Here is a 26,662-nt window from a genome sequence, read left to right on the forward strand (position 1 = left end):
TTCACGAAGTATTAAACACCCGTTAAATGCTAGCGCGACTAGCCCGAGTGGGGATGTCAAACCCTATGGATCCATATCTAAGATTCGCATTCACCGGTTCAAAAACCAATGACTAAACGTTACCGTGCTAAGGGGAATGTTTATGCCGTTGTATAATCCACACACATATAAAGTTTAAGTACTCGTGCCTAGTATGTAAAACATAAAAAGTGCATGTATTCTCAGTCCCAAAATAGTTAAAGTAAAAAGGGATGCTATAACTCACAGTGATAAAAGCGGTAAAGTCGGTAATGAAAGTACGCAAGTAGTAAGTCGGTCCGAAAGGTCGTCAACCTAAATTAAAGGTTACTAGGTCAGTAGGTTGTCTTTATAAATTCTAATAGTGCATAAAATAAGTTTAAGTGTCATCATCATCATCATAAAAGCTAAGTAAGCTCGACAAGAATAGAGATCGAAACAATAGGCTGACTTCGGTCAGCTGCTACGACCTCTACGTAAATCAAAAAAACGCGTAGTCAGTGGCTATGGCTCCGTATATGAGTCCCCTAACAGCTGACCAATTTTTAGAACCTAACTCGTCTTCGTTTGACCGTGGCAACGGTTTAAGTGCGAGTAGGTCAGAAATTTCAGCACAACGTTAATAGGGTGTAGTGACTCTCGGAGGGCCATAAATCCTAAACCGTAACTCGGATTAAGACGAGGCCTAAACAGAAAATCATCTACTCGAACCGAACTAACTGAAAATCAAATTTCCAGTAGCTTAAGTGGCCTGATCAGATACAAAAATCAGTGGACAAGTGCTCCGGTGGGGTTCTTGGTGCTTGATGCTCATCACGGTTCTCATCCTTGATGCTTGTAGCTTCAAGTGTACAACTCGTTGATGGTTTAGCATCACTTTTGACCAAGATTCTACCATCAATACACAATATGTTAAAACCAAGTGGTAACACAACTCATTTAAGAGTCTTAGATGAATGATGAACCAAGGTTACATCATATCCTTAGTCTTAACACAATTACAAGTCCTATTTACAACAAAGTTACAAACTTTACATCAATCAAACAAGTATGAACATGATCTAAGTCAAATGAAGTGATGGAACCCTAAGCTAGAGAGCTTGGATCCATTTCACACAAGTTACAAGGTTACAAAGCTAGAAAGCTTGAACCTTTGAGTGTTCTTGAAGATCTTGAAGCATAAAGCTTGGATCTTGAAGATACATGAAGATTACAAACAAAAGTTTGAATCTTTTTCACAAAACAACATGATCAAAGCAAAAAGAACTTAGATCTAACAAAAAGACATGAAGATTCAAGCTAGAAAGCTTGCATCTTGATTGTTCTTGAAGATCTTGAAGCATAAAGCTTGGATCTTGAAGATGCATGAAGATTACAAATAAAAGTTTGAATCTTCATCATAAAATAACAAGATTAAAGTAAAAGAAAGATGAATATACAAAGTTGGTGAAGATTCAAAGCTAGAAAGCTTGAATCTTCAATGTTCTTGAAGGATTCATGCTTGAATCAACAAGATATAAGCAAGATCAAAGCTAAAAGGAACTTTGATCTCCATAATATGATGATGATGGCCACGAAAATGAAAGGAAAGGAAGAAGAAAAAGAAGACTTACAAGTAATGCTAGAAAGGAAAGAAAGAAAGAACAAGTGTGTGTGAAAACCAAATGAGCAAGTGTTTGAATGAGAGGCAAATGGCTAGTATTTATAAGCAAGGAAATTGACATGGATTGATGAGGTGGCCAAGGCCTCATGGGCCGTTGGTTTTGAGAGGGGAGGGGGAGACAATTTGTTACTTTTTAGCTAATGGTGTCTAAAGTGTGTCCTTATGCTAGAATCCCATGAGACAAAGTGGATAATCCTTATCCAAATAGCTAGTATGACTCATTAATTAATTAATTATTTATTTATTTATTATCATGGGTCACTAGTAATAATACTTGGGCTAATTAATTGGGTCACTAGCTAGAGTAGGGTGGGTTTGAGCCCATCAAGGTAGAAAGTCCAACAAGACTAATTATTGGGCTCTAGCAATTAAATAAATAAAATTAAGCATCCAAAGGCCCAAGTAATTATTATTATAAAATAATAATTAATATTTCGCTGTCCAAATATTCCGGTTCTGACAAAAGTCAAACGTGCGCGCAGTAACTGCAAGTAACACTAACGGTTATAAAGCATCCGGTGGACAAGTTAAGCATTCTACATACACCAAGAAACGTTTTAAAGTATATATATGAATATAAAACACGTGTGCCAAGGTTTCGGAGTAATAAAGTAACACAGTACGCACAAATACGCAGTTTCGCTAAAATACAAAGCATAAAAGCTAGTCGAAAAAGTCGGGTCGTTACACATAAGCAAATACTTTTTTGTTATATATATATATATATATAGTGAAAGGATCCCTGAAGAACTCTCCTATGGAGAGAACCCAGCGAACCACTATGTGATTTTACCAAACATCAAAATCAATAAAATTAAAAGTTAAAATTTATTGAAACAAGATCTTAAGGTAACGATTATCAACTTCCTTGAAGGATTATACTCCAAATCATCATCGAATTCCTCAATGATGAACAGTGTCGAATGATGAAGATGAACTGCAACTTTGATTTTTACGATTCAGTTGTTTTCAGACCTTGAATCCTTCACAAAATCTTCTAGTCGCTGCTAATGGAACAAGGTAACATTAATTTCAAACATTAATTCGATTGATTTAAGAATCTGCACATTCGATTGAGTAGGTGAATTTTGTAGATGAACTCAATCTCTGTGTAGATTAAACTCAATCTGTGTGCAGATTAGGTTCAATCTGTACGAAGATTGAGTTCAATCTGCATACAGATTGAAGATCAACCTGCAACAGATTGAATGTCATATGTTGATTTCATATGGTCGATCAATCTGCACATAAAATAAGCTCAATCTGCAAGCAGATTTGTAACGACCCGTCAAAATCGCTATTGACGCGGCACGTTAATCATTGATTCCACAGTGAGGTTTTGACCTCTATATGATACGTTTTGATAAAATATTGCATTCATTAAAATAAGTGACTTTCTAAACATAGAAAGTTATAAACATGTGGGCGAGTGCTTAGGTATAAGCAAAACCCCAAAATACATAAGTCTTTAATTTACAGGTTGACATCACAGTCCAATTATTTATTACACAACGCAGTTTTATTTTGAATGCAATAAACTTTGTACAAAGCATGAGAGACTCCATGCAGGCAATAAGCACATCACAGCGGAAGCAGTCTAAGGACCTGAGAATAAAACATGCTAAAAAGTCAACACGAATGTTGGTGAGTTATAGGTTTAATTGCTCGAGTCATAAACATATATAAAGATAGACCACAAGATTTCATCAAAAGTTTATCAATAGATTCTACGTAACAGAGCACCCTGGTAACTAAACTTAACGCTATAGTGATAATTACCCCATTCGTTTTAATACACGCAAACCAACATGTCTTAAACTCAAATAACATACGTCCGCTAAAAGGCTAGCGCTCTAGCTCGGACGGGGATGTCAAGCCCTATGGATCCATATACAATTATTCGCGCCCACCAGTCCATATCCTATGTACTGGCAGCTACTAGTTACCAAAGCTAAGGGATTTTCGGTTTAACTCAGTGTAGAATTTAGTATGTACTTGTGTCTTATTGCGTTTAAAATAAATTGCATGTATTCTCAGCCCAAAAATATTTAACGTATTTAAAAAGGGAGACTATAAACTCACGGTTCAATATTGAGACTCAATATTATAGGCAAATTGCGTAGACGTAATGATGGTAGACGACTGTATGGTTGGCCTTGGATTCAAGAACAATACCCAATATTTCCTTATTTTAAAACGGTTTGAAACCCGAATTAAAAACACCCTCGCATATAGCTTATTATTATTAAAATTAAATTTAAAATTATAATTATAATATAAATATAAATTTTGAGAGAAGAAAAAAAATTAAGTAAATACTTCGTCGAGTAAACTGCCTTTTATAGGCATGTTTCCTGATTTTGGTCCCCATGCGATCGCATGGGTTTTCAGTGCTTTTGCCATGCGATCGCATGGCGTTTTGTTTGCTAGTTCGTCGACATAATATTTACTGTAGCAAATAGTGTTTTTGGTCCCCATGCGATCGCATGGGTTTTCAGTGCTTTTGCCATGCGATCGCATGGCTAGGCTGAACAGCTCATTTCTACTTGTTTTCTAGTTCGTCGACATCAAATAGTGTTTACTGTAGCAAATAGTGTTTAATGTAGCAAATAGTGTGTTACTGTAGCAAATCACTGTAGCAAAGTCGTTTTCACTGTAGCACTTTAGCAAAATACGGTTTCACTGTAGCAAATAGTGTTTTACTGTAGTAAATAGTGTTTTACTGTAGCAAAGTCGTTTTTACAGTAGCAATTAGTGTTTTACTTGTACATCTTAATATATATATATATATATATATATATATATATATATATATATATATATATATATATATATATATATACATAATATTAAATCATATAGAGAATTGGTTTAAATAAGTCAAAATTTTCCGGGTCATTACAGTACCTCCCCGTTAAAGAAAATTTCGTCCCGAAATTTTGAGTAGTACCTGTTTCATGAGCGATATCAGTGAAAAATGTGGTTACTTTTGCTTCATTTGATCCTCACATTCCCAAGTAAACTCGGGTCCTCGTCTAGCATTCCAACGAACCCTAACTATCGGTATTTTGCTTTGTTTTAGTTGTTTGACCTCACGGTCCATGATTTCAACAGGTTCTTCGATAAAATAGAGTTTATCATTGATTCGTATTTCGTCAAGAGGAATTACGACATCCTCTTCAGCTAAACATTTCTTCAAATTTGACACGTGAAATGTGTCGTGAATACTACTAAGTTCTTGCGGTAGCTTTAATCGATAAGCAACTGCTCCAATTCTTTCGGTGATTTCAAAGGGTCCTACATACCTAGGACATAGCTTTCCTCGTTTACCAAATTGTACAACGCCTTTCCAGGGTGACACTTTCAACATGACTTTGTCTCCCACTTGAAATTCTAGCAGTTTTCTTCTTACATCAGCATAACTCTTTTGACGACTCATCGCCATTTTCAATCGTTGTTGTATTTGAATGATCTTTTCGGTGGTTTCATGAATAATTTCTGGTCCAGTAAGTTGTCTTTCTCCTACTTCACTCCAACAGATAGGAGATCTGCACTTTCTACCGTAAAGTGCTTCAAATGGCGCTGCGTTGATGCTCGTATGATAGCTGTTATTCTATGAAAATTCTGCCAACGGTAAGTGTCGATCCCAACTGGTTCCAAAGTCAATCACGCATGCCCGTAACATGTCTTCCAATGTTTTTATTGTTCTTTCACTTTGACCATCTGTCTGTGGGTGATAAGCGGTGCTCATATCTAATCGAGTTCCCAATGCTTTTTGTAATGACTGCCAAAAATGTGATGTGAATCGGGTGTCGCGATCAGATATGATAGAGATGGGTACACCATGTCTGGAAACTACTTCCTTCAAATATAGGCGTGCTAATTTCTCCATACTGTCTGTCTCCTTTATTGGTAGAAAGTGAGCTGATTTAGTAAGACGATCAACTATCACCCAAATAGTATCATGACTACTTGCAGTCTTTGGCAATTTCGTAATGAAATCCATGGTTATTCTTTCCCATTTCCACTGCGGAATTTCTGGTTGTTGCAGTAATCCTGACGGCTTTTGGTGCTCAGCTTTGACCTTTGCACACGTCAAACATTTGCTAACATAAGTAGCAATTTCTGTCTTCATATTAGGCCACCAATAGAACTTCTTGAGATAGTGGTGCATTTTCCCATTTTCTGGATGAATTGAGTACCTCGTTTTGTGTGCTTCATCCAGTACTAGTTGCCTTAGGTTACCATGTCTTGGTACCCATATCCTACCAGCAAAATACAGGGTTCCATCGGCTTTTACTTCAAGTTGTTTTTCTAACCCTTTGCTCATTTCGCCTTTTTTGGTTTCTGCTTTTAAAGCCTCTAACTGTGCTGCTTGAATTTGCTTTGTGAGATCAGTACGAATTGTAATGTTCAAAGCTCGGACCCTAAGAGGTTTTACTCTTTCTTTCCGACTTAGGGCATCAGCTACAACATTAGCCTTTCCGGGGTGGTAACGAATTTCACAATCTTAATCGTTTAACAACTCTACCCAGCGATGTTGTCTCATATTGAGTTGTTTTTGATCAAAAATATGCTAAAGACTCTTATGGTCGGTGTACACTGTACACTTGGTGCCATATAGATAGTGTCTCCATATTTTGAGTGCAAAAACTACTGCTCCAAGTTCCAAATCGTGCGTCGTATAGTTCTTTTCATGAATTTTTAGTTGTCGTGAGGCATATGCGATAACTTTAGTGCGTTGCATTAATACACATCCTAAACCTTGGTGCGAAGCGTCACAATAGATCACGAAATCATCATTTCCTTCCGGTAATGACAAAATGGGTGCAGACGTTAACTTCTTCTTTAATAACTGGAATGAGGATTCCTGTTCCGTGGACCAATCATACTTCTTTCCCTTTAGAGTTAATGTAGTTAAGGGTTTGGCGATTCTAGAGAAATCTTGAATGAATCTTCGGTAGTAACCAGCAAGACCTAAGAATTGGCGGATTTGTGTTGGAGTCTTCGGTGTTTCCCATTTACGAATGGCTTCGATCTTGGCAGGGTCAACTTTAATTCCATGTTTACTGACAACATGGCCCAAAAATTGTACTTCTTGTAACCAGAAATCACACTTCGAAAATTTTACGTACAATTCTTCTTTCTTGAGTATCTCTAGTACCAGTCTTAAGTGTTGCTCATGTTCTTCCTTGTTCTTCGAGTAAATCAATATGTCGTCGATAAAAACAATGAAAAATTTGTCTAAATACGGTCTACATATGCGATTCATTAGATCCATGAATACTGCTGGAGCATTAGTTAATCAAAAAGGCATGACTAGAAACTCATAGTGACCGTAACGGGTTCTGAACGCGGTTTTAGGAACATCTTCTTCCTTCACTCTCAGCTGATGATATCCGGAGCGTATATCAATCTTGGAATAAACACTTGATCCTTGTAATTGATCAAACAAATCATCAATCCTCGGTAATGGGTACCGATTCTTGATCGTTAATTTGTTTAATTCTCGGTAGTCTATGCACATTCTCATAGATCCATCCTTCTTCTTGACGAACAGAATAGGAGCACCCCAAGGTGAAAAACTGGGACGAATAAATCCATGGTCCGATAATTCTTGCAACTGGTCTTGTAATTCTTGCATTTCTGAAGGTGCAAGTCTATATGGGGATCGGGCTACAGGTGCAGCTCCTGGTATGAGATCAATCTGGAATTCTACACATCTGTGTGGAGGTAGCCCCGGTAATTCTTCTGGAAATACTCCGGGATATTCTCTTACAACCGGCATGTCATCAATGCTTCTTTCTTCAGTATCGATCTTCTTTACATGTGCCAGAATAGCATAACAACCTTTTCTTATAAGTTTTTGGGCCTTCATACAGCTGATAAGGTTCAGCTTCAAGTTACTTTTCTCCCCATAAATCATTAATGACGTTTCATCCTTTCGAGGGATGCGGATCTCTTTCTCAGCGCAAACAACTTTCGTTCTTGTTTTGGACATCCAGTCCATGCCAACGATTACGTCAAAACTTCCTAATTCTACGGGTATCAAATCAATTTTGAAGGTTTCACCAGCGAGATTTATTTCGCAACCATGGCAAATTTTATCAGCTTTTATCAGTTTACCATTAGCTAATTCAATAGTATATTTATCGTCTAGAGGCAATGATGCACATTTTAGTTTAGAACTAAAGTATTTACACATATAACTTCTATCAGCACCCGTATCAAACATAATAGAAGCTAGTTGATTATTAACGGTAAACGTACCCGTGACAAGATTAGGATCCTCACGTGCTTCACTGGTACTAACATTAAATGGCCTCCCATGTGCGGGTTCTTTGTTCTTCTCCTTAGCAGGGCATTGATTTATAAAGTGACCAGACTTCCCGCATCCAAAACATTTCTTGACATCGGTCGGTTTTGTCTTTACTTCAGAAACGGTGGCATAACAATCTTTCGCCACATGTCCTTTCTTGTTGCACTTATCACAGACCACTTGGCAATAACCTGCATGATGTGTGTAACATCTTTTGCAGAACAGATGGGGTCCCTTATAGTTTGGACTTGCAGTTGCCTCATCTTGTTTACCTTTAAAAGTTTCTTGTTTCTTCAGTTGTGTACTTTTGCCCTTATAGTCTTCCCATTTCCTCTTTCCTTCAGTTGTCTTGACTTCGGTAATTGGTGCCTTAATCAAACTCTCTGTGATCTGGTCCATGAGTTGGTGTGCCATTGTCATGGCTTCCTACATCGTATTCGGTTTGGACGATGTAACATTTCCTTTGATATTGATCGATAAACCGTCAATATACATTTCTATTTTTCGTTTCTCGTTTGGTACCAATTCGGGACACAACAAGGCTAGTTCCATGAAACGCTTTTCATAGTTATTGAGATTCGCACCGAAAATCTTCAGATTACGTAACTCAGATTCCATTTTTCTGATCTCGTTTCGAGGACAGTACTCCTCGATTAGCATCTTTTTCAGTTCTTCCCAAGAGATATCATATGCCATATCTATTCCTTCTGCTTTAGTATAATTGTTCCACCAAGTAAGTGCACCGTCTTGCAACGTGCACGAAGCATACTTTGACTTGTCTCCGTTCGCACAATTACTGATTTTGAAAACGGACTCCATCTTTTCAAACCATCGGGTTAGACCAACTGGTCCCTCGGTTCCACTAAACGTCTGTGGTTTGCATCCTTGAAAAGTTTTGTATGAGCATCCGTTTTGTGAGTTTGTGTTCACAGCTGCTGCTTTGGCTACTGCTTCGGCTGCTGTTTTTGCTGCCTCGGCTGCAGCAATTCTTTCATTCACATGTTTCTCGACTAGTTCCTCGAACTCAGCATCCGACATTTGAGACATGTTTCTTCAATAAACACAACAGAGATAATTTAATCATATAGAATATTATAGGTAAAATGAGTTGTCAATAGTTAATCGTAGCATATTAATAATATGAACCAATTATTATAAAAGCCTTTTCTTCTTATTAGCATTTTATAATTATTTCTAGGGTATTACCTACCCGTTAAGTTCATACATAATAGCTAGTACAAGGAATTAACTACTAAAATCCTAATAATATTCCACTATGAAAAATTATAGCAAGTTACTACATTATTATGTAATAATAATAATAATAATAATAATAATAATAATAATAATAATAATAATAATAATAATAATAATAATAATAATAATAATAAGAAGTAGTAATAATACAAATAATCATTCCATGCATTTATTATTAATAAACCAAAATAATACAATACCATACAATACTGATATTTTACATATGCTTATTTTACATAACAAGATAGAGTAGCACACATAAGCAATAGAATAGCGCATGGAAGATTTATGGTTGCGAGGTCGTTTATTCAGAACTATCAGAAACTTCTTCCCATTTGGTTCTCTCTGCCAATTGTTTGTGTGCACATGGTCCGACAGACATTCTGGCAGTGTATTTAATTTTTGGTTGGGGTTTTGAGGTACCCATTGCCTCAGTGGGTTTAATACAATAAGGGTGGTTACGGATCGAATGGTCCTGTTCCTTTTTAATAATTAATGACATTTTATTGTTGTGGTTGTTTTTATTATCTATAGCAAGTTGGAATTTCTCCTTAGTGATTTCTTTTATTTCATTAGCGAAATCCTCTTCCTCACTGATATTGTCTGATTACGAACTGTCTGAGTCATGTGTAGGAGAATATGATGACGAACTATCTGCATCATGTGTACGAGAATATGTACCGGTGGTCATGAACCGAAATCTGCCAGGCAATATATTCACAACCCGCCCGTCGGCGGTGTATCTGGCCCAATGTCCATGTTCGTTTAGAAATGGACGATCCTCGTTTGCTCCAGGGATCATGGGTCCATGCCAACGATACTGTGGCTCCGAAAAACTAGAGTTGGGTGGAGCTGGGACCTCCTCTGGGTTTACCGGGATTTGAGATTCCCCGGCTAACACAATTTCTTCTTTAATAGGTATTGGAACGCCCTTTTCAGTTGTGGATAGAATAGATTCAGTGTCCGATTCCGAGTCGTACATAATGATAGGATTAGAAGAAGTCATCTATCACATAATTGAAACAACAATTACGTTAGCATATAAATATATCACATATAATATTTTTGATCAAATGATAAGCAAAAATCAGTAAAAACAGATATGGTCATAGTCCAGACTCACTAATGCATCCTAACAATTACCAGTTAAACACACTAATGTAATTTCTGGTTCCCTATGACCTCAAGCTCGGATACCAACTGTAACGACCCGTCAAAATCGCTATTGACGCGGCACGTTAATCATTGATTCCACAGTGAGGTTTTGACCTCTATATGATACGTTTTGATAAAATATTGCATTCATTAAAATAAGTGACTTTCTAAACATAGAAAGTTATAAACATGTGGGCGAGTGCTTAGGTATAAGCAAAACCCCAAAATACATAAGTCTTTAATTTACAGGTTGACATCACAGTCCAATTATTTATTACACAACGCAGTTTTATTTTGAATGCAATAAACTTTGTACAAAGCATGAGAGACTCCATGCAGGCAACAAGCACATCACAGCGGAAGCAGTCTAAGGACCTGAGAATAAAACATGCTAAAAAGTCAACACGAATGTTGGTGAGTTATAGGTTTAATTGCTCGAGTCATAAACATATATAAAGATAGACCACAAGATTTCATCAAAAGTTTATCAATAGATTCTACGTAACAGAGCACCTTGGTAACTAAACTTAACGCTATAGTGATAATTACCCCATTCGTTTTAATACACGCAAACCAACGTGTCTTAAACTCAAATAACATACGTCCGTTAAAAGGCTAGCGCTCTAGCTCGGACGGGGATGTCAAGCCCTATGGATCCATATACAATTATTCGCGCCCACCAGTCCATATCCTATGTACTGGCAGCTACTAGTTACCAAAGCTAAGGGATTTTCGGTTTAACTCAGTGTAGAATTTAGTATGTACTTGTGTCTTATTGCATTTAAAATAAATTGCATGTATTCTCAGCCCAAAAATATTTAAAGTATTTAAAAAGGGAGACTATAAACTCACGGTTCAATATTGAGACTCAATATTGTAGGCAAATTGCGTAGACGTAATGATGGTAGACGACTGTATGGTTGGCCTTGGATTCAAGAACAATACCCAATATTTTCTTATTTTAAAACGGTTTGAAACCCGAATTAAAAACACCCTCGTATATAGCTTATTATTATTAAAATTAAATTTAAAATTATAATTATAATATAAATATAAATTTTGAGAGAAGAAAAAAAAATTAAGTAAATACTTCGTCGAGTAAACTGCCTTTTATAGGCATGTTTCCTGATTTTGGTCGAGTAAAACACCCTCGTTTTCACTGTAGCACTGTAGCAAAATACGGTTCACTGTAGCAAATAGTGTTTTACTGTAGTAAATAGTGTTTTACTGTAGCAAAGTCATTTTTACAGTAGCAATTAGTGTTTTACTTGTACATCTTATTATATATATATATATATATATATATATATATATATATATATATATATATATATATATATATATATATATGTATATATATGTATATTTACATAATATTAAATCATATAGAGAATTGGTTTTAAATAAGTCGAAATTTTCCGGGTCATTACAAGATTGACTCAATCTGCAAGCAGATTGACTCAATCTGCATGCAGATTGACTCCATCTGCACGCAGATTGAAGGTTAGTCTGTGCAGATTGAACTCGATCTTCGCTGGTTCTCTTGGTTCTCTACTACCTTTGGTTCTCCATGGATCCTCACCCTATATATATATATATATATATATATATATATATATATATATATATATATATATATATATATATATACACACATTATTATAAAGCATGTGCCATTATGCTTATGTGTCATCTCCTCAATTAATCAAATTTAAATTTTCCTATGTGTCACTCTATTATTAAACCCGATTAAATATTAAATTAATAATTAATAAAATCTGGCAATGATCTTAAATTAATAGAAACTCGGTGATTGTTACCTTAAATAAAAGATAAAGATAAATATATAATAATCAAATTAATTTATTAATTAAAAAATACCCCGTGATTATCCATAAATAATACTTATAAGCAATGATTTAATACATGGAGTATAACAATATTTGTATGTAATAAGGATTGACAAAATAATCTAATAATAGTTATCTTTAGGTAATATATAATATTTTATCAATATAATACAGTATTACGTAATCAATGTTTTAATAGTAAGCTTTGTTGTTATTACAACATTTTATTTATTAAAACCATATAATATATCAAAATTTAAGATAATGATGATTATTATTGAAAAGTGAGAATTATTCTAAATATATATATTATTCTAAATATATATATATATATATATATATATATATATATATATATATATATATATATATATATATATATATATATATATATATATATATATATATATATATATATATATATATATATATATATATATATATATATATATATATATATATATATATATATATATATATATAATTGGCATAATATCTTATGTACTCATCCGTCCCATATTCAGTATTTTATTTTGAGTTGTTTCAGATTAATAACTCACTTCTATAAATTGATAAGAATAAAAAGGTGAAGTTATTTTATGGCATTAACTTTTGCATATAGTACAAAAAAGATAGGTAAAAGGTAAGAGGTAAAATTGTAAAGTAAATAAAAAGAACAATGTAATAACGAGATTTCTTAAACTATATTTTTTATATGTGGACTATTAATATGGGTTGGAGGGAGTAATATTTTTAATAAAATTTATTTTTCGATATAGATATATCACTTGACGTGTGAATTTATTTAATATATTATATAATAACTTACACTATATCAAATAATGTATAATATTAATTATCTAAATATTGGTATATCAAATACACAAATCCGATTCCTTACTTTAACTTTAAATTTGAAATTGAAGTCTCAAAACCCGCTTGGTATATATATAAGATACGATTTAATAATTATTTTATAATTAATTTAAATACCATGCAAAGTACGGGCTCTTCTACAAGAACTTCCATAAAAGATTATCATGTAACGTTTCTATTTTATTTACGTTTTATGTTCTTAATTATATTCTACATTTGATCGATAATATCTTTAATTATCGTCAATACTAACGATTTTAAATACTGAGATATAAAATTTCCGTCCAACGGACGGGCTCATAAAACTAGTATATATATATATATATATATATATATATATATATATATATATATATATATATATATATATATATAAAGTCATAATTTTGTATAGTCTATTCGTATATAAGTACACAATGTAACATATTTGAATGATCAGGGAATAAATTCTTTTGTCGACACTTTAAATCATATTTGAATTTGAATTTGAATTTGAATTTGAATTTGAACTATAATTATTTAATTTAAAAATTATATTTGTATTTCTAGAAGCAAAAAGCTAGGTTAAATTCTTTTCATATTTTTTTGGTGAAAAACAAAGGGTGCATGCATCCGTACAAATGCAACTTTCGTATCCATGTTTCTACATTATATTTATATTGTTTCATGCATGCTATTGCTTAATTGCTTATGTAAGTTATCGAAGTACGTAGCAACTAGCTTGTATTACTCTGAGCAGCAGTTGGAGACATGTTATGCAACTGCAAGGAGATGAACGCGTGAGTAGTTAAGTCCTCTGGTGATCCGTACTACTGTTAAAAGAAAAAAAAATAGCTTGTATTTCATAATTGCATTGTATCACTCCTCGGCAGATTTTAAATTATTTTCATGGGAGGGGCGAAATCGATCGATTCATATATTATTAACGAGGAAACTACCAAAAAAACACAAAATAAAACAATACGTGATAAAAACTACTCCGTACAAATTAGAACTATAAAAGGAAAAATGTACTTTATATATGAAACATAATGTCATTAGTTAGCAACTCAAAACAAATATAAAACAACCGAATAAGTGTAATTATGTGAAATCATATGACATACTAGCAATTTCATACTCCGTACTTCGCTGGTTAAGTTTTAGTTTTCTCGAAAAAATATACTAATTAGTTCATTATACCGCACAATTGGCAACATGATTGATTGGACAAAATTTGTAGTTAATTTACACTATTAGCTTTGTTCATGTTATAATTTCTAAATTTGTCTCTGGTAATGAAGTTTAGGCATCTACAAGATCTCATCAAGATATTCAAGATCATATCAAGAACATATTCATATTCACTCATAATATTTTCAGGGAGATGTACACCAAGAACACATACTCAAATGTAGGTTCACACTCAAATTAAGGAGCTTTAATGTACACCAAAGATATACTCCGTAATCTTTCTTGATTACAGATGATATATCGGATTAAACACACAAAAGGAATTAATTAATTAATTAACACACATGATAAGATACATTCCACACAAGCTTAAGTTAGGTATATTATCTTCATTTAGTTTCTTGGGCAGAAGCTTCCATCATCCATATGCGTATCTTATTTAAATTTTATTCGAAAAAGCAGCAAAATAATTACATCATCTATCTTTGTGTTATTAAGTGTTAATGACTCATACTTTTTTGTTAGAGGTTAGGAGTTCGATTTTCTGGTGTGACAACATTACATTCAAACTCTAATTAATTTGTTTAAAATTTAAAACTAACCATAACCATAAGAAAAAATTACTCCCGTCGTCCTTGAACTTATATTGAAATCACTGACGTCGTTCTTAAACTTTTTTTTTTGCTCACATCGTCACTGAACTTTCAAAAAATAACGTTCGTCGTCCTTCTGTTTAGTTTCCGTCTCTTTCCTCTGTTAACCTAAAACATGTGCCAAACATGTGAGGCCAATTCTGTCATTTTATCTCTTAAGGACGACCGACGTAATTTTGTTTTCTTCCCTGATCTTCATCTTCTCCCCAATTTTTCACAAACCCTATTTTCTTCTTCACCCAACATTCTCATGTTTTTCATTACAAAATTATAAATGCTAGTATCTTAACAAATTCAAATCCAAACTAAAATATAAAATCAAATATAAATCAAGGGGATAAACAATTGGCAACAGTATAATCAGTAAATGGAGGATAATTCTTATAATTAAAGAGAGAGAAAATCGTACAAAAATTGAAACAGGCCGGAATCGTAATCTCTCAAACACAAATTAAACAAAAATGAATTCGTAACCCAAAATTCAACACCAAACAATTTTAAGATCTGAAACTACATCAAAACAAATCGGATCTGACTTCCGTAATCTGAAACTACATCAAAATCAAACCCCAAATGAAGGTCACGATCGTTCGACGGGGTTAATAATGACACAGCCACCAAAATCCATTCGAAGAACAGGAACGTAATATTCATATGAACATGAAATCGGATTTTGAAATTCGAACACTTTCAGGTTACGGTTTCCACGTGAAAAACGTTGTAATATCACCACTGAGCATTCGTCAATCATCAACATCATCTGCAAAACACCAAATCAATTGAATTAAAACGTTGACCGAGGACCTTCGAACGTTGACTGTCAGATCTGGAATTTTTTGTTAAATTTCAATGAGATTTGAAGGTTTCTATAGTACAAACAAACATCAAGGAATCCAAATATGTGCCCGAATCGATCTGAGAGTTGCTATATTGTTCGGATCACCAAAAAGTTAAACGTTTTCGGTTTATGATGAACACGGAACAAATCTCAACGAATTCGTTGTTGTTAATCGCATCTGATGATGATCGAATGTTAGTTTGATGTTGAAGATCACGTTTTTGTGCTCAGATATCGTTTAGAAACACCAGATGAAGAAATCGAATTTGAGATTATGATGTATATGAACGTACAATAACAGTGGGAAGATATATTTATTTTGTGAATTTTGTATTATTTTTTTTTTTTTTTTTGAAAATGAAACTAATCTGATAATTAAAAGTGGAAAAAGGAATAAAGGGGTTAACAAGAATAAAAAGATGAAAATATCCTCATGTGCCTAGCACATGGGATGACTTTAACGGAAATAATAGACGGAAGTAGACAGAAGGACGTCGCACGTTATTTTTTCAAAGTTCAGTGACGACGTGAGCAAAAAAAAAAGTTTAAGGACGACGTCAGTGATTTCGATATAAGTTCAAGGACGACGGGAGTAATTTTGTCTAACCATAATAAACAAATGCACCCTTTCTTTTCAGATCTACATATCAAAATTAGAAAATGTTGGAGTTTTTAGATTTTCGTGTAGGGTAAAATGATCGATAACCGGATATATCACTGAATCGTGGTATCACTTTTCGAAAGTAATTATTCGACCTTAATTGATTGAGTTACACGAATATCACTTTGGGATAAGACAGAAATGATGTTATTGTTTTTGACAGAAAATAAGAACCCTTTGCAAAAGAGTATTTAGGGTTTTGTATTGTGTATCATCACATGAATAATCATCTATGTATTTATAGTCACCCGTAATTATAAAAGAAGATTTATTTGATTCAATTGGCCGATTGACTCTCCATAAATATCTTTCATAATATTCTTTGTGGTTAAGATAATAATCTTTTCCATAAATAAGAATAATCCTTGTCATAAGATAATAATCTTTTCTATAAAAAATAATTATCCTTTTCATAAGATAATAATTTTTTCCATAAATAAGAATTATCCTTTCTATATTTACTTTGACTTGGACAACAAGCTAAAACTAACTTGGACAACAAGCTATTACTTAACTTGAACAACAAGCTAAAATTAACTTGGACAACAGGCTAAAACTCAACTTGAAGAAACCACTTTTGGGTCCGGGTAATCTATCACTTAATAGGTGTACACTCCGCACCTTCTAACCCATTTACAAGTGTGTAAATTAAATCTCTCGATTACACTAAATTTTTTCAACAAATGACTCTAGATGTGACATTAAAACAAGTTTGCTAATGAATATGTTGAACTCGTATCTAAAACAAAAAACTTTAATATGGTTAAAGAAAATACACTTTATGCTTGTTTTGCTTAAACTCTTCCTCTTAGTTTTGTTTAAACAAAATACACTTAAACTCAAGTGAACCCTTTCCCCTTGTTTTGCTTAAGAAAAACGCTTAAACAAAATACACTTCAAGTATGCTTAAACAAAATACACTTCCAGAAATCAAATACTTCCATTTAGAAACTGAATTTGTAAAAATCAATAAAGAACAATGTCTCAAATACCTTATCGTTAACACAGATCTGAACGAATTTGCCTTGGATCTGAAGAAAAAAAACGGTGTCTAAACTGCTTGCTTCAAACAAATTTGTATCAAACGAATTTTTGTAGAAATCACTTTTTTTGCCTTGCATCAAGAAAATAATAACGCTGCTACAGCTTGCCTTAAGCCCTAATTGCTGTTACTGCTTGCTTCAATATTTTGCAGGTGAATTGATGATGATGACATCCTAATTGATGCTCGTAACATTCAATGTTACTTCATGCTCATAAACCACTTCAATTTGAAACGACGTTTGTTTGGGTTTTTCATTTTTGGGTTTCATGAATTTCATGGTTAGCAACCGTTGTTTAGGGTTTCGTAATTGAAACGACTCGTCCATATTACTATAAATGCGGTACGTTATTCATTGGTCCCATAGCGAGGTATTTGACCTCTATATGATACATTTTAGAAAATATTGCATTCGTTTCATAAAAAGACACACCCTTATTATACATAATGCATGTTTTAAACAAGTGAGCGATTATTTAAGAAATATTTCCCATAATACATCGGTTTTCAAATACTACACACGTGACATAACAGTCGAATATAATACATGACAAAGGTTTTATTGAATGCAACATTTCATTTAAACAAAAGCATGAAACTCCATGCACAGCTTGCTCAGATAATGCAACAGCGGAAGACTTTCTTAAGGACCTGAGAATAAACATGCTTAAACAGTCAACACAAAGGTTGGTGAGATATATAGGTTTAAAGCTAGCATCGATATAAATATAGACCACAAGATTTCATAGTTATAAATATTTCAATAAAGATATTCTATAAGTTGTTGAGCGCTTCGGTAACCATACTTAACCATAAATGTAGCATATTCCCTTTATTATTAAATCTCCCTACACTGTACCAAGTGTAGTAAAAATGAAGTACTATGCAACCGTTTACGATACTAGAGCGACTAGCCCGGTTGGGGTTGTCAAATCCGATAGATCTATCAATAGGATTCGCGCTTACATGTTCTTACAACATGTAAATATTAGTTACCAAGCTATTAGGGAAGATATGCAAGGTGGTACAACTCAACGTAGAATATATTTTAAGTACTTGTATCTATGGCGTAAAACATAAAATGCATGTATTCTAATCCCAAAATATTTTTAGAGTTTAAAAATGGGACTATATACTCACGGTAGTAAAAGTATATTAATAATAAGTTTTCAGCTTATTAAAAATATGGCCGTCGTCCTTGGCTTCACGAACCTATAACAATAATAATGATTCAGATAATAATACGACATGTGAATAAAATAAAACAAGTTCATAGAATACTTATATATTAATTTTTAACATTTTTATGTTAGTAGTCCTTTGTTAGTAGTCCAAAATAGTCTGAAATGTCCAACAGTCCAATAATCGGTATATATATAATCTTAGAATTACCCCACGACGTATTGTATACGTATTGTCTTTGCATCAACCCAGAGACGTATTGTATACGTATTGTCTTAGAATTTATCAAAACGTATTGTATACTTATTGTCTTAGGATTTATCAAAACGTATTGTATACTTATTGTCATGGAATGTACCAAGATTATTATATATATATATACAATCTCGGAATTAACTAAGATTATAATATTTTGTTATACTAATGATAACATGTCCAACTATATATAGGAAAAGTTAGCAAGGATATGGTTAATATAGTTTTTACAATATAAATTTCGTCCATACAACGTTAATTTTAGCAGATTTTGTTTTGCTCGCCAAATATTCATTACAACTCAGTTTAAAGTGAATCAAATTGCTATGGTTTCATAATGAACTGTAGTATTTAGAACTAAACTGAAAAATTAGTGGTTTATAGTCAGAGTTACAGGTTACAATTCATATTTGAAAGAGGTAGTCATTTCCGTCGAAAAACGACATCTTGATGACCATTTTGAAAAACATACTTCCACTTTGAGTTTAGCCATGATTTTTGGATATAGTTTCATGTTCATAAGAAATATCATTTTCTTAGAAGAACAACTTTTAAATCAAAGTTTATCATAGTTTTTAATTATCCAACCCAAAACAGCCCTCGGTTTTACTACGACGGCGTATGTCCGGTTTTACGGTGTTCTTCTTGTTTACAGGTTTTAAATCATTAAGTTAGCATATCATATAGATACAGAACATGTGTTTAGTGGATTTTAAAAGTTATGTTAGAAGGAATAACTTTGTTTGCGAACAAGTTTAGAATTAACTAAACTATGTTCTAGTGATTACAAGTTTAAATCTTCGAATAAGATAGTTATATATATATGAATCGAATGATGTTATGAACATCATTACTACCTCAAGTATAGTAGGTAAACCTACTGGAAATGATGAGAAAATAACTTGAGCTTTAAAGGATCTTTGATGGCTTGGAAGTTCTTGAAGCAGAATCATGACACGAAAACAAGTTCAAGTAAAATTACTACTTGATTTAAGGTAGTTATGTTTATAGGAATTAAACCAAAGCTTGGATATGATTATTACCTTGACTAAGAATGAAAATTTACTGAGATTATATGAAAGTTCTTGATCTTTGATGAGTTGTTGGATTGGATTAAAAAGATTGGAAGTAATCTTGCAACTTCTTGATTCTAGGTTGTTTTTATGATGATTAAAGCTTGTAATTGAAGCTAAATGATGGGGAAAATACTAGAAGATGATCAAGTATGAAGTTAGAAGTATTTTGAGAGAGAATTGGGAGAGTAAGTATGAGAAAATGGAATGAGGAAATGGTGTGTATGCATAAAAACGTTTTTAGTTTATAAAGAAAGAAAAGATTCCTAATTTTGTTTTCTTGCTAAATAATTCATGCTACTTGACAAATGGTTGGTTCCACATGTTCCTTAATCATTTAAGGCTGCTAAGGAGCAGATTTTTATTGGTATATACCAATAGTAAATATATCTAGAAGCTGAGTATAATACGAGTGCAAATACCGAGCGAATACGAGTAGAATTCTTGATGAAAACAAATGGGAATACAATTGTGATTATTTTTGTTAAGAGTGTTTTGATATATGTATTGAAGTCCTTCAAATGTGTATTAATACATCTTAATACACTATATATATATACATATATATATATATATATATATATATATATATATATATATATATATATATATATACATATATATATATATATATATATATATATATATATATATACACACACATTTTAACTGAGTCGTTAAATCATCGTTAGTCGTTACATGTAAGTGTTGTTTCGAAACCTTTAAGTTAATGACCTTGTTAAATGTAATTAATCCCATTGTTATTATATCTAATGGGATGTTAAATTGTTATATTATCATGATAACATAGTGTGTTAATATATCTTAATACGATATATAAATATTAAGACGTTATTACAACGATAATCCTTACGTGTATATATCGTTTCGAAATCCTTAAGTTAGTAGTCTCATTTTATGTATATAGTTCATTGTTAATATACTTAATGAGATACTTAATTATCATTTCATCATGTTAAATATATATATATATATATACTAGGTGCAATGCCCGTGCGTTGAACGAATACTTATACGGCGTGCTTATCGTAGTTCGAGTTTTCATATGGTGTTGAGGGTTGTGGACATTGAATAGTAAATGGAAGTTGTGTATATGAGATAAACAAACATAGTGTGCATTGAAAATAAAACAGTAATGTAGGAGCATTGTTTAGTAATAGTTTTTTACATTCCATATTATTAATGATACAGAGAAGCTTCGAATTTGATATAATAGTTGTTTCTTATTTTGTCGTGGATGGATGTTACAATAGCGTAGACATTTTTGCTCCTTTCCCTGAAAATAAATTCAATGATAATTGATATATTAGTAGTAGAGAAAGGTTTGAAAAATTATATACCATTAGTCAGTTGTTGGATTGTAAGAACAATTTACTACTAACCTTATAAGGTGTTGGTCAAGTTGAAAAAAGTCTCCTTGTAGACTACATTTTTTGTGTGATCTCTTAAGCGTTCTTCCCGATCATTCAGCATTACTATTTTGAGACCGGCGGGGTCGGTGACTCTTGAAAGGGCAACATATAATTGACCGTGACTGAAAACAGGTTTTGGCAGGTAGAGGCCGACAAATTTTAGTGATTGGCCTTGGCTTTTATTAATTGTCATTGCATAACAGGGCCTGACTGAAAATTGTATTCGTTGCATGATGAAGGGCCATTTTGATTCGGTGGAAGTGAGAACTATACGTGGGATGATCACAGATTTACCGACATGGGACCCAGTAATAATTCGAGCTTGGAGAAGAAAAAATTGAAATGCAGTTATGATAAGTCGGGTTCCGTTACACAGTCCTGCACTTGGACAGAGATTTCGTAACAACATTATTGGTTAGCCTATTTTGAGCTTTAGTTTGTGTGGGGGGGGGGGGGGGACTCCAGGGAAATTAAGTTTATTTAAGAATTCTACCGTGTATGAGTGTTGTTGTTCGATGGCGTCAGTTGAGCCCTTGTAAATTTCGTCAGAGCTTTTAAACGTCTTACTTGTACCCTGTAATTTCTTGAACATATGTTTGTTAATCTCATACGCATCGTCATTCCTTGGCGTTAAAATAGCCCGTTCACGCAAATACTCTTCATCCTCTTGCCTTTCGATATAATTTGGGAATATGACATCGACTATTGTGTCAATGGGAGGGTTTTCAGATTTCACAATGAATTCGTCCGGAATCTTTATCCATGTTGGTTCATCATCTCCTTCCTTAGAGGTTGTGGGGACTTTACCTTCTCCAATATCAAGTACCCATTTGTTGAATTCGTGTTTGCGAGTATCAAGTTGACCATCAGTAGTGTATTCGTTCACCCTCATGATGCGTGACAGGGTATGGAGGTGGCAATGCTGCCATAAATCAGATCTATTAATACATGCATGAACAATCTCCTGTCGCTTGCCCTTTGGTATCACTGGGAGGATCTGCCTAAAGTCCCCGCCTAGTAAAATAGGCATACCGCCAAATAGCTTGGCTCTATTTGTTTCATCTTTAGCACCTAAAATGTCTCTTAAAGTTTTGTCCAATGCTTCGAAATCAAATTTTTGAGTCATTGGCTCTTCATCCCAAATTATTAACCTCGCCTCTTTAAGTAGTGCGGCCAAATGTGTGTTATGTTTTATACCACATGTGCTATTTTCCATTAATTCGAGTGGGATCACGAATCTGCTATGGGATGTCCGCCCTCCAGGCAGAAGCAAGGAAGCAATACCTATGTGTAATGGTTATTAGTCAGGGATGTGCAGGTAGATGAAAGTTTTGTATTAAAATTGAAAATTAAAAATAAGTGTGGGTAGTATTTTTATAAATAACGTTGCAAGTAGTTAAATATACCTGATGATGCAACTGCCAGAACAATCATTTTTTCAGATCTTAATTTTGCAAGGACGGTATTGTATAAGAATGTTTTCCTAGTGCCACCGGGACCGTATAAGAAAAAAAGTCCGCCTTGTTTTGTAAGGACAGCATTCATAACTTGGTGATAAATTGCTAGTTGTTCTGGGTTGAGAGTGTTGAAAAGGGTGGCATGTAACGTTTGCAATTCTATTATGTTGTAGTTTAATTCCTCTCGAATCAAACGATTGTCCATCTGAGTTAGCAAAGATTGGTCGGGTTGTGGCAGATCTGGGTAATCAGCTAATGACTTTCCATTTTTATTTAAGATACTTTGTAGTTTGAAGTGACCCGTCCTAATCCATCCGGACGAAGTCCATATCGATTATAAACGATTCACAATAGTTGATTACATCGCGAGGTACTTGACCTCTATATGATACATTTTACAAACATTGCATTCGTTTTTAAAAGACAAACTTTCATTTACATTGAAAGTTGATGACATGCATACTCTTTCGTAATATATCCATCTATAATTGACTTAATAATAATCTTGATGAATTCGACGACTCGAATGCAACGTCTTTTGAAATATGTCATGAATGACTCCAAGTAATATCTCTAAGATGAGCAAATGCATAGCGGAAGATTTCTTTCGTACCTGAGAATAAACATGCTTTCAAGTGTCAACCAAAAAGGGTGGTGAGTTCATTAGTTTATCATAAATAATCATTTCATAATTTTAATAGACCACAAGATTTTCATTTCTCATAAATATACGTCCCATGCATAGAGACAAAAATCATTCATATGGATTGAACACCTGGTAACCGACATTAACAAGATGCATATAAGAATATCCCCTATCATTTCGGAAAATCCTTCGGACATGATATAAAACAACATCGAAGTACTAAAGCATCCGGTACTTTGGATGGGGTTCGTCGGGCCCATAGATCTATCTTTAGGATTCGCGTCAATTAGGCGTGCACTAATTCTCAAAATTAGTGATGTTCCCTAATTCTTAGGCTACCAAGCTAAAAAGGGCATATTCGGCTTCGATCATTCAACCATATAATGTAGTTTCGATTACTTGTGTCTATTTCGTAAAACGTTTATAAAAATTGCGCATGTATTCTCAGCCCAAAAATATAAAGGGTAAAAAGGCAAATGAAACTCACAATACTGTATTTTGTAGTAAAAATACATATGACGACATTGAACAACTGAACGATGCAGGGTTGGCCTCGGATTCACGAACCTATATCATTTGTATATATATATATATATATATATATATATATATATATATATATATATATATATATATATATATATATATATATATATATTATATTAAAACATATAATCGTAATCGAACAATTTATCATATCTTAATTTATATATTATATATTTAATTTGTGTTTATATCCAAAATCGTTAATATTTATATAGTTATATTAATGTATCCATACTTGTTTAATGTTATATTTAAAAATCGATAGTTTGTTATTTGTAAGTATTTATATAAATAATATTAGTAATAACAATAATAATAACAATAATTATAATTGTAACTAGGGTTATGATAATGATAATAATAGTTGGTAACTACTACTTATATTAGCAGTAATAACAATAATAACTAATATTCATAATACTAATACTAATAAAAATTTTATTACTTAATAATAATAATAATAACAAATAATGATAAGTGTAATAATAATAATAATAATAATAATAATAATAATAATAATAATAATAATAATAATAATAATAATAATAATAATAATAATAATAATAATAATAATCATAATAATAATAATAGTAATAATTCTTAAATGATAAAATTGGTAGTATTATTATTAATACTTATAATAATAATATGATAAATTTAATAATAATTTTAATAACGATAATAATAATAATAATACTTAAGGACAATACTAAAATGATAATATTATCAATGATAATAATATTTATAAGGCTAGTAATAATAATGCTAATAATATATACTAGTAATAATGATAATGATAATAATAATTATATTAATGATAATCATAATATTAATGTTAATAATAGCATTACTTATCATAACAATAACATTAATAATAACAATAACACAATAACAACAATAATTTATAATAATAATAATAATAATAATAATAATAATAATAATAATAACAATAATAATGATAATAAGGAAATAATAGATTAAAATGACTACCTCATAGTGTAAGTTCTTTTTTTTTTTAAAATTTGACGCAGCCTAGGTTCGAACCCGTGACCCCTCGCTGATGTGTGTAGCGTGGGGTTACGAAATATACTATATTTTTAATACGGAATGCTACAAAATTTAACAAGTTTTAATTAAATATTTACAAAATGGATATACCAAAACCTTGCTACAACACAATAGGCAGTGTACCTAGTCGCGGAGTAGTATAGTTTTTAGTAAGTTCGGTTCGTTCCACAGGGAGACGGGCTTATGAAACACTTATTTTTATATAATTATATTTGTACAAAAATATATAAATATATATATAATAATATATAAAAGTGGGGGTTTTACCGTTTAATGACCGGTTTGTCGATTTATATTTTAAGCGAAGCGTATAGTAAATGACGATATTTAAATAACAATATAAAATAAATAACAATAATTGAAATGACAATAAATAAAAGTACGAGAAAAAAAATGAAATAAAATATATTATGCTTATTTAAACTTCCGTAATCATGATGTTTGACGTGTTGATTTTAGTTTATTGCCCATGGGTTAATTGTCCTTTGTCCTGGATTATTTAATATGTCCGTCTGGTTTTTGTCCATAACAGTCCATCGGTCATAAATTTAAAGTGCGAGTGTCCTCGTCAAATTATCCTTATACCCGAAGTCAAATATTCCAACTAATTGGGGATTCGAATTGTAACAAGGTTTTAATACTTTGTTTAATGAATACACCAGGTTATCAACTGCGTGTAAACCAAGGTTTTACTACTTTGTTAGCAATTACACCAATTACCCTTGAATGTAATTTCACCCCTGTTTTAATTATTCTAGTGGCTATTAATCCATTCCCGTGTCCGGTTAAATGAACGATTATTCGTACATATAAATACTCCGCCCATCGTGTCCGATCGAGTGTAAATGGTAATTTATAGGGACGCCCAATTGTAAATCTTTATATTAAAATTAACAAACTATCATTTAGTTAAACAAATATAAAGCCCATTAATAGCCCATAGTCTAATTTCCATAAGTGTCGTTCTTTTATCCAAACCCCAATTATGGTACAAAGCCCAATTACCCCGTCTTTAATATTTAGTCCAACATCATGATTACTTTGGCTCAAATAAGCATAATAATAACTTAAGTACGAGACATTAATTTAAAAAGGAGAACATAACTTACATTGAGTATTTATCGCGTAGTGTTACACGGACAGAGCTCCGACTTTAAAAACCCGTAAAAATAACTTTTACATAACCCAAACTAATCTAATATAACACTAATCTATACTATATATATATATATATATTTATTTATTTATTACATTATTCTTACAGAGTATTATTATGTATTTGTGTGTGTGGTGTGTTTAAACTCGGACGAAAAATGGCAAATTTATAGACCAGGCCTGATTCTGATCCTCATGCGACTCGCATGGGAAATAGCCTTCTGGCCATGCGACTCGCATGGCCACCAGAATCCAGCTCAATCATTTTTGTTTTCTTGTTCGTCGACATAATTTAAAATAAATATAAATATATAAATAATTAATATAATTATTTATATATTA

General features: G+C 32.5%; 1 protein-coding gene across 1 annotated transcript; it reads right to left on the reverse strand.

Moving 5' to 3' along the window:
• Positions 1–21,419: 21,419 nt before the first annotated feature.
• LOC139867448 (uncharacterized) lies at positions 21,420–23,110 on the reverse strand. Its single transcript, XM_071855845.1, has 3 exons — positions 22,855–23,110; positions 22,016–22,732; positions 21,420–21,826 (listed from the first exon to the last, which is right to left on the reverse strand). The coding sequence occupies exons 1-3, from the start codon at positions 23,108–23,110 to the stop codon at positions 21,420–21,422; spliced, it is 1,380 nt and encodes a 459-aa protein (XP_071711946.1).
• Between the last annotated feature and the right edge of the window lie 3,552 nt (positions 23,111–26,662).

The sequence above is a fragment of the Rutidosis leptorrhynchoides genome, chromosome 1 (genome assembly GCF_046630445.1).
Source record: "Rutidosis leptorrhynchoides isolate AG116_Rl617_1_P2 chromosome 1, CSIRO_AGI_Rlap_v1, whole genome shotgun sequence".
Classification (NCBI taxonomy): Eukaryota; Viridiplantae; Streptophyta; class Magnoliopsida; order Asterales; family Asteraceae; genus Rutidosis; species Rutidosis leptorrhynchoides.

Bases quoted from the DNA above. Each gene is read 5' to 3' on its own strand.
- LOC139867448 (XM_071855845.1), bottom strand. From the start codon at position 23,110: ATGGACAATCGTTTGATTCGAGAGGAATTAAACTACAACATAATAGAA. The intron at 22,733-22,854 runs GTATATTTAACT...CATTACACATAG, and splicing joins TCTGGCAGTTGCATCATCAG to GTATTGCTTCCTTGCTTCTG. The intron at 21,827-22,015 runs GTAAGACGTTTA...GTCCAAGTGCAG, and splicing joins CAAGAAATTACAGGGTACAA to GACTGTGTAACGGAACCCGA.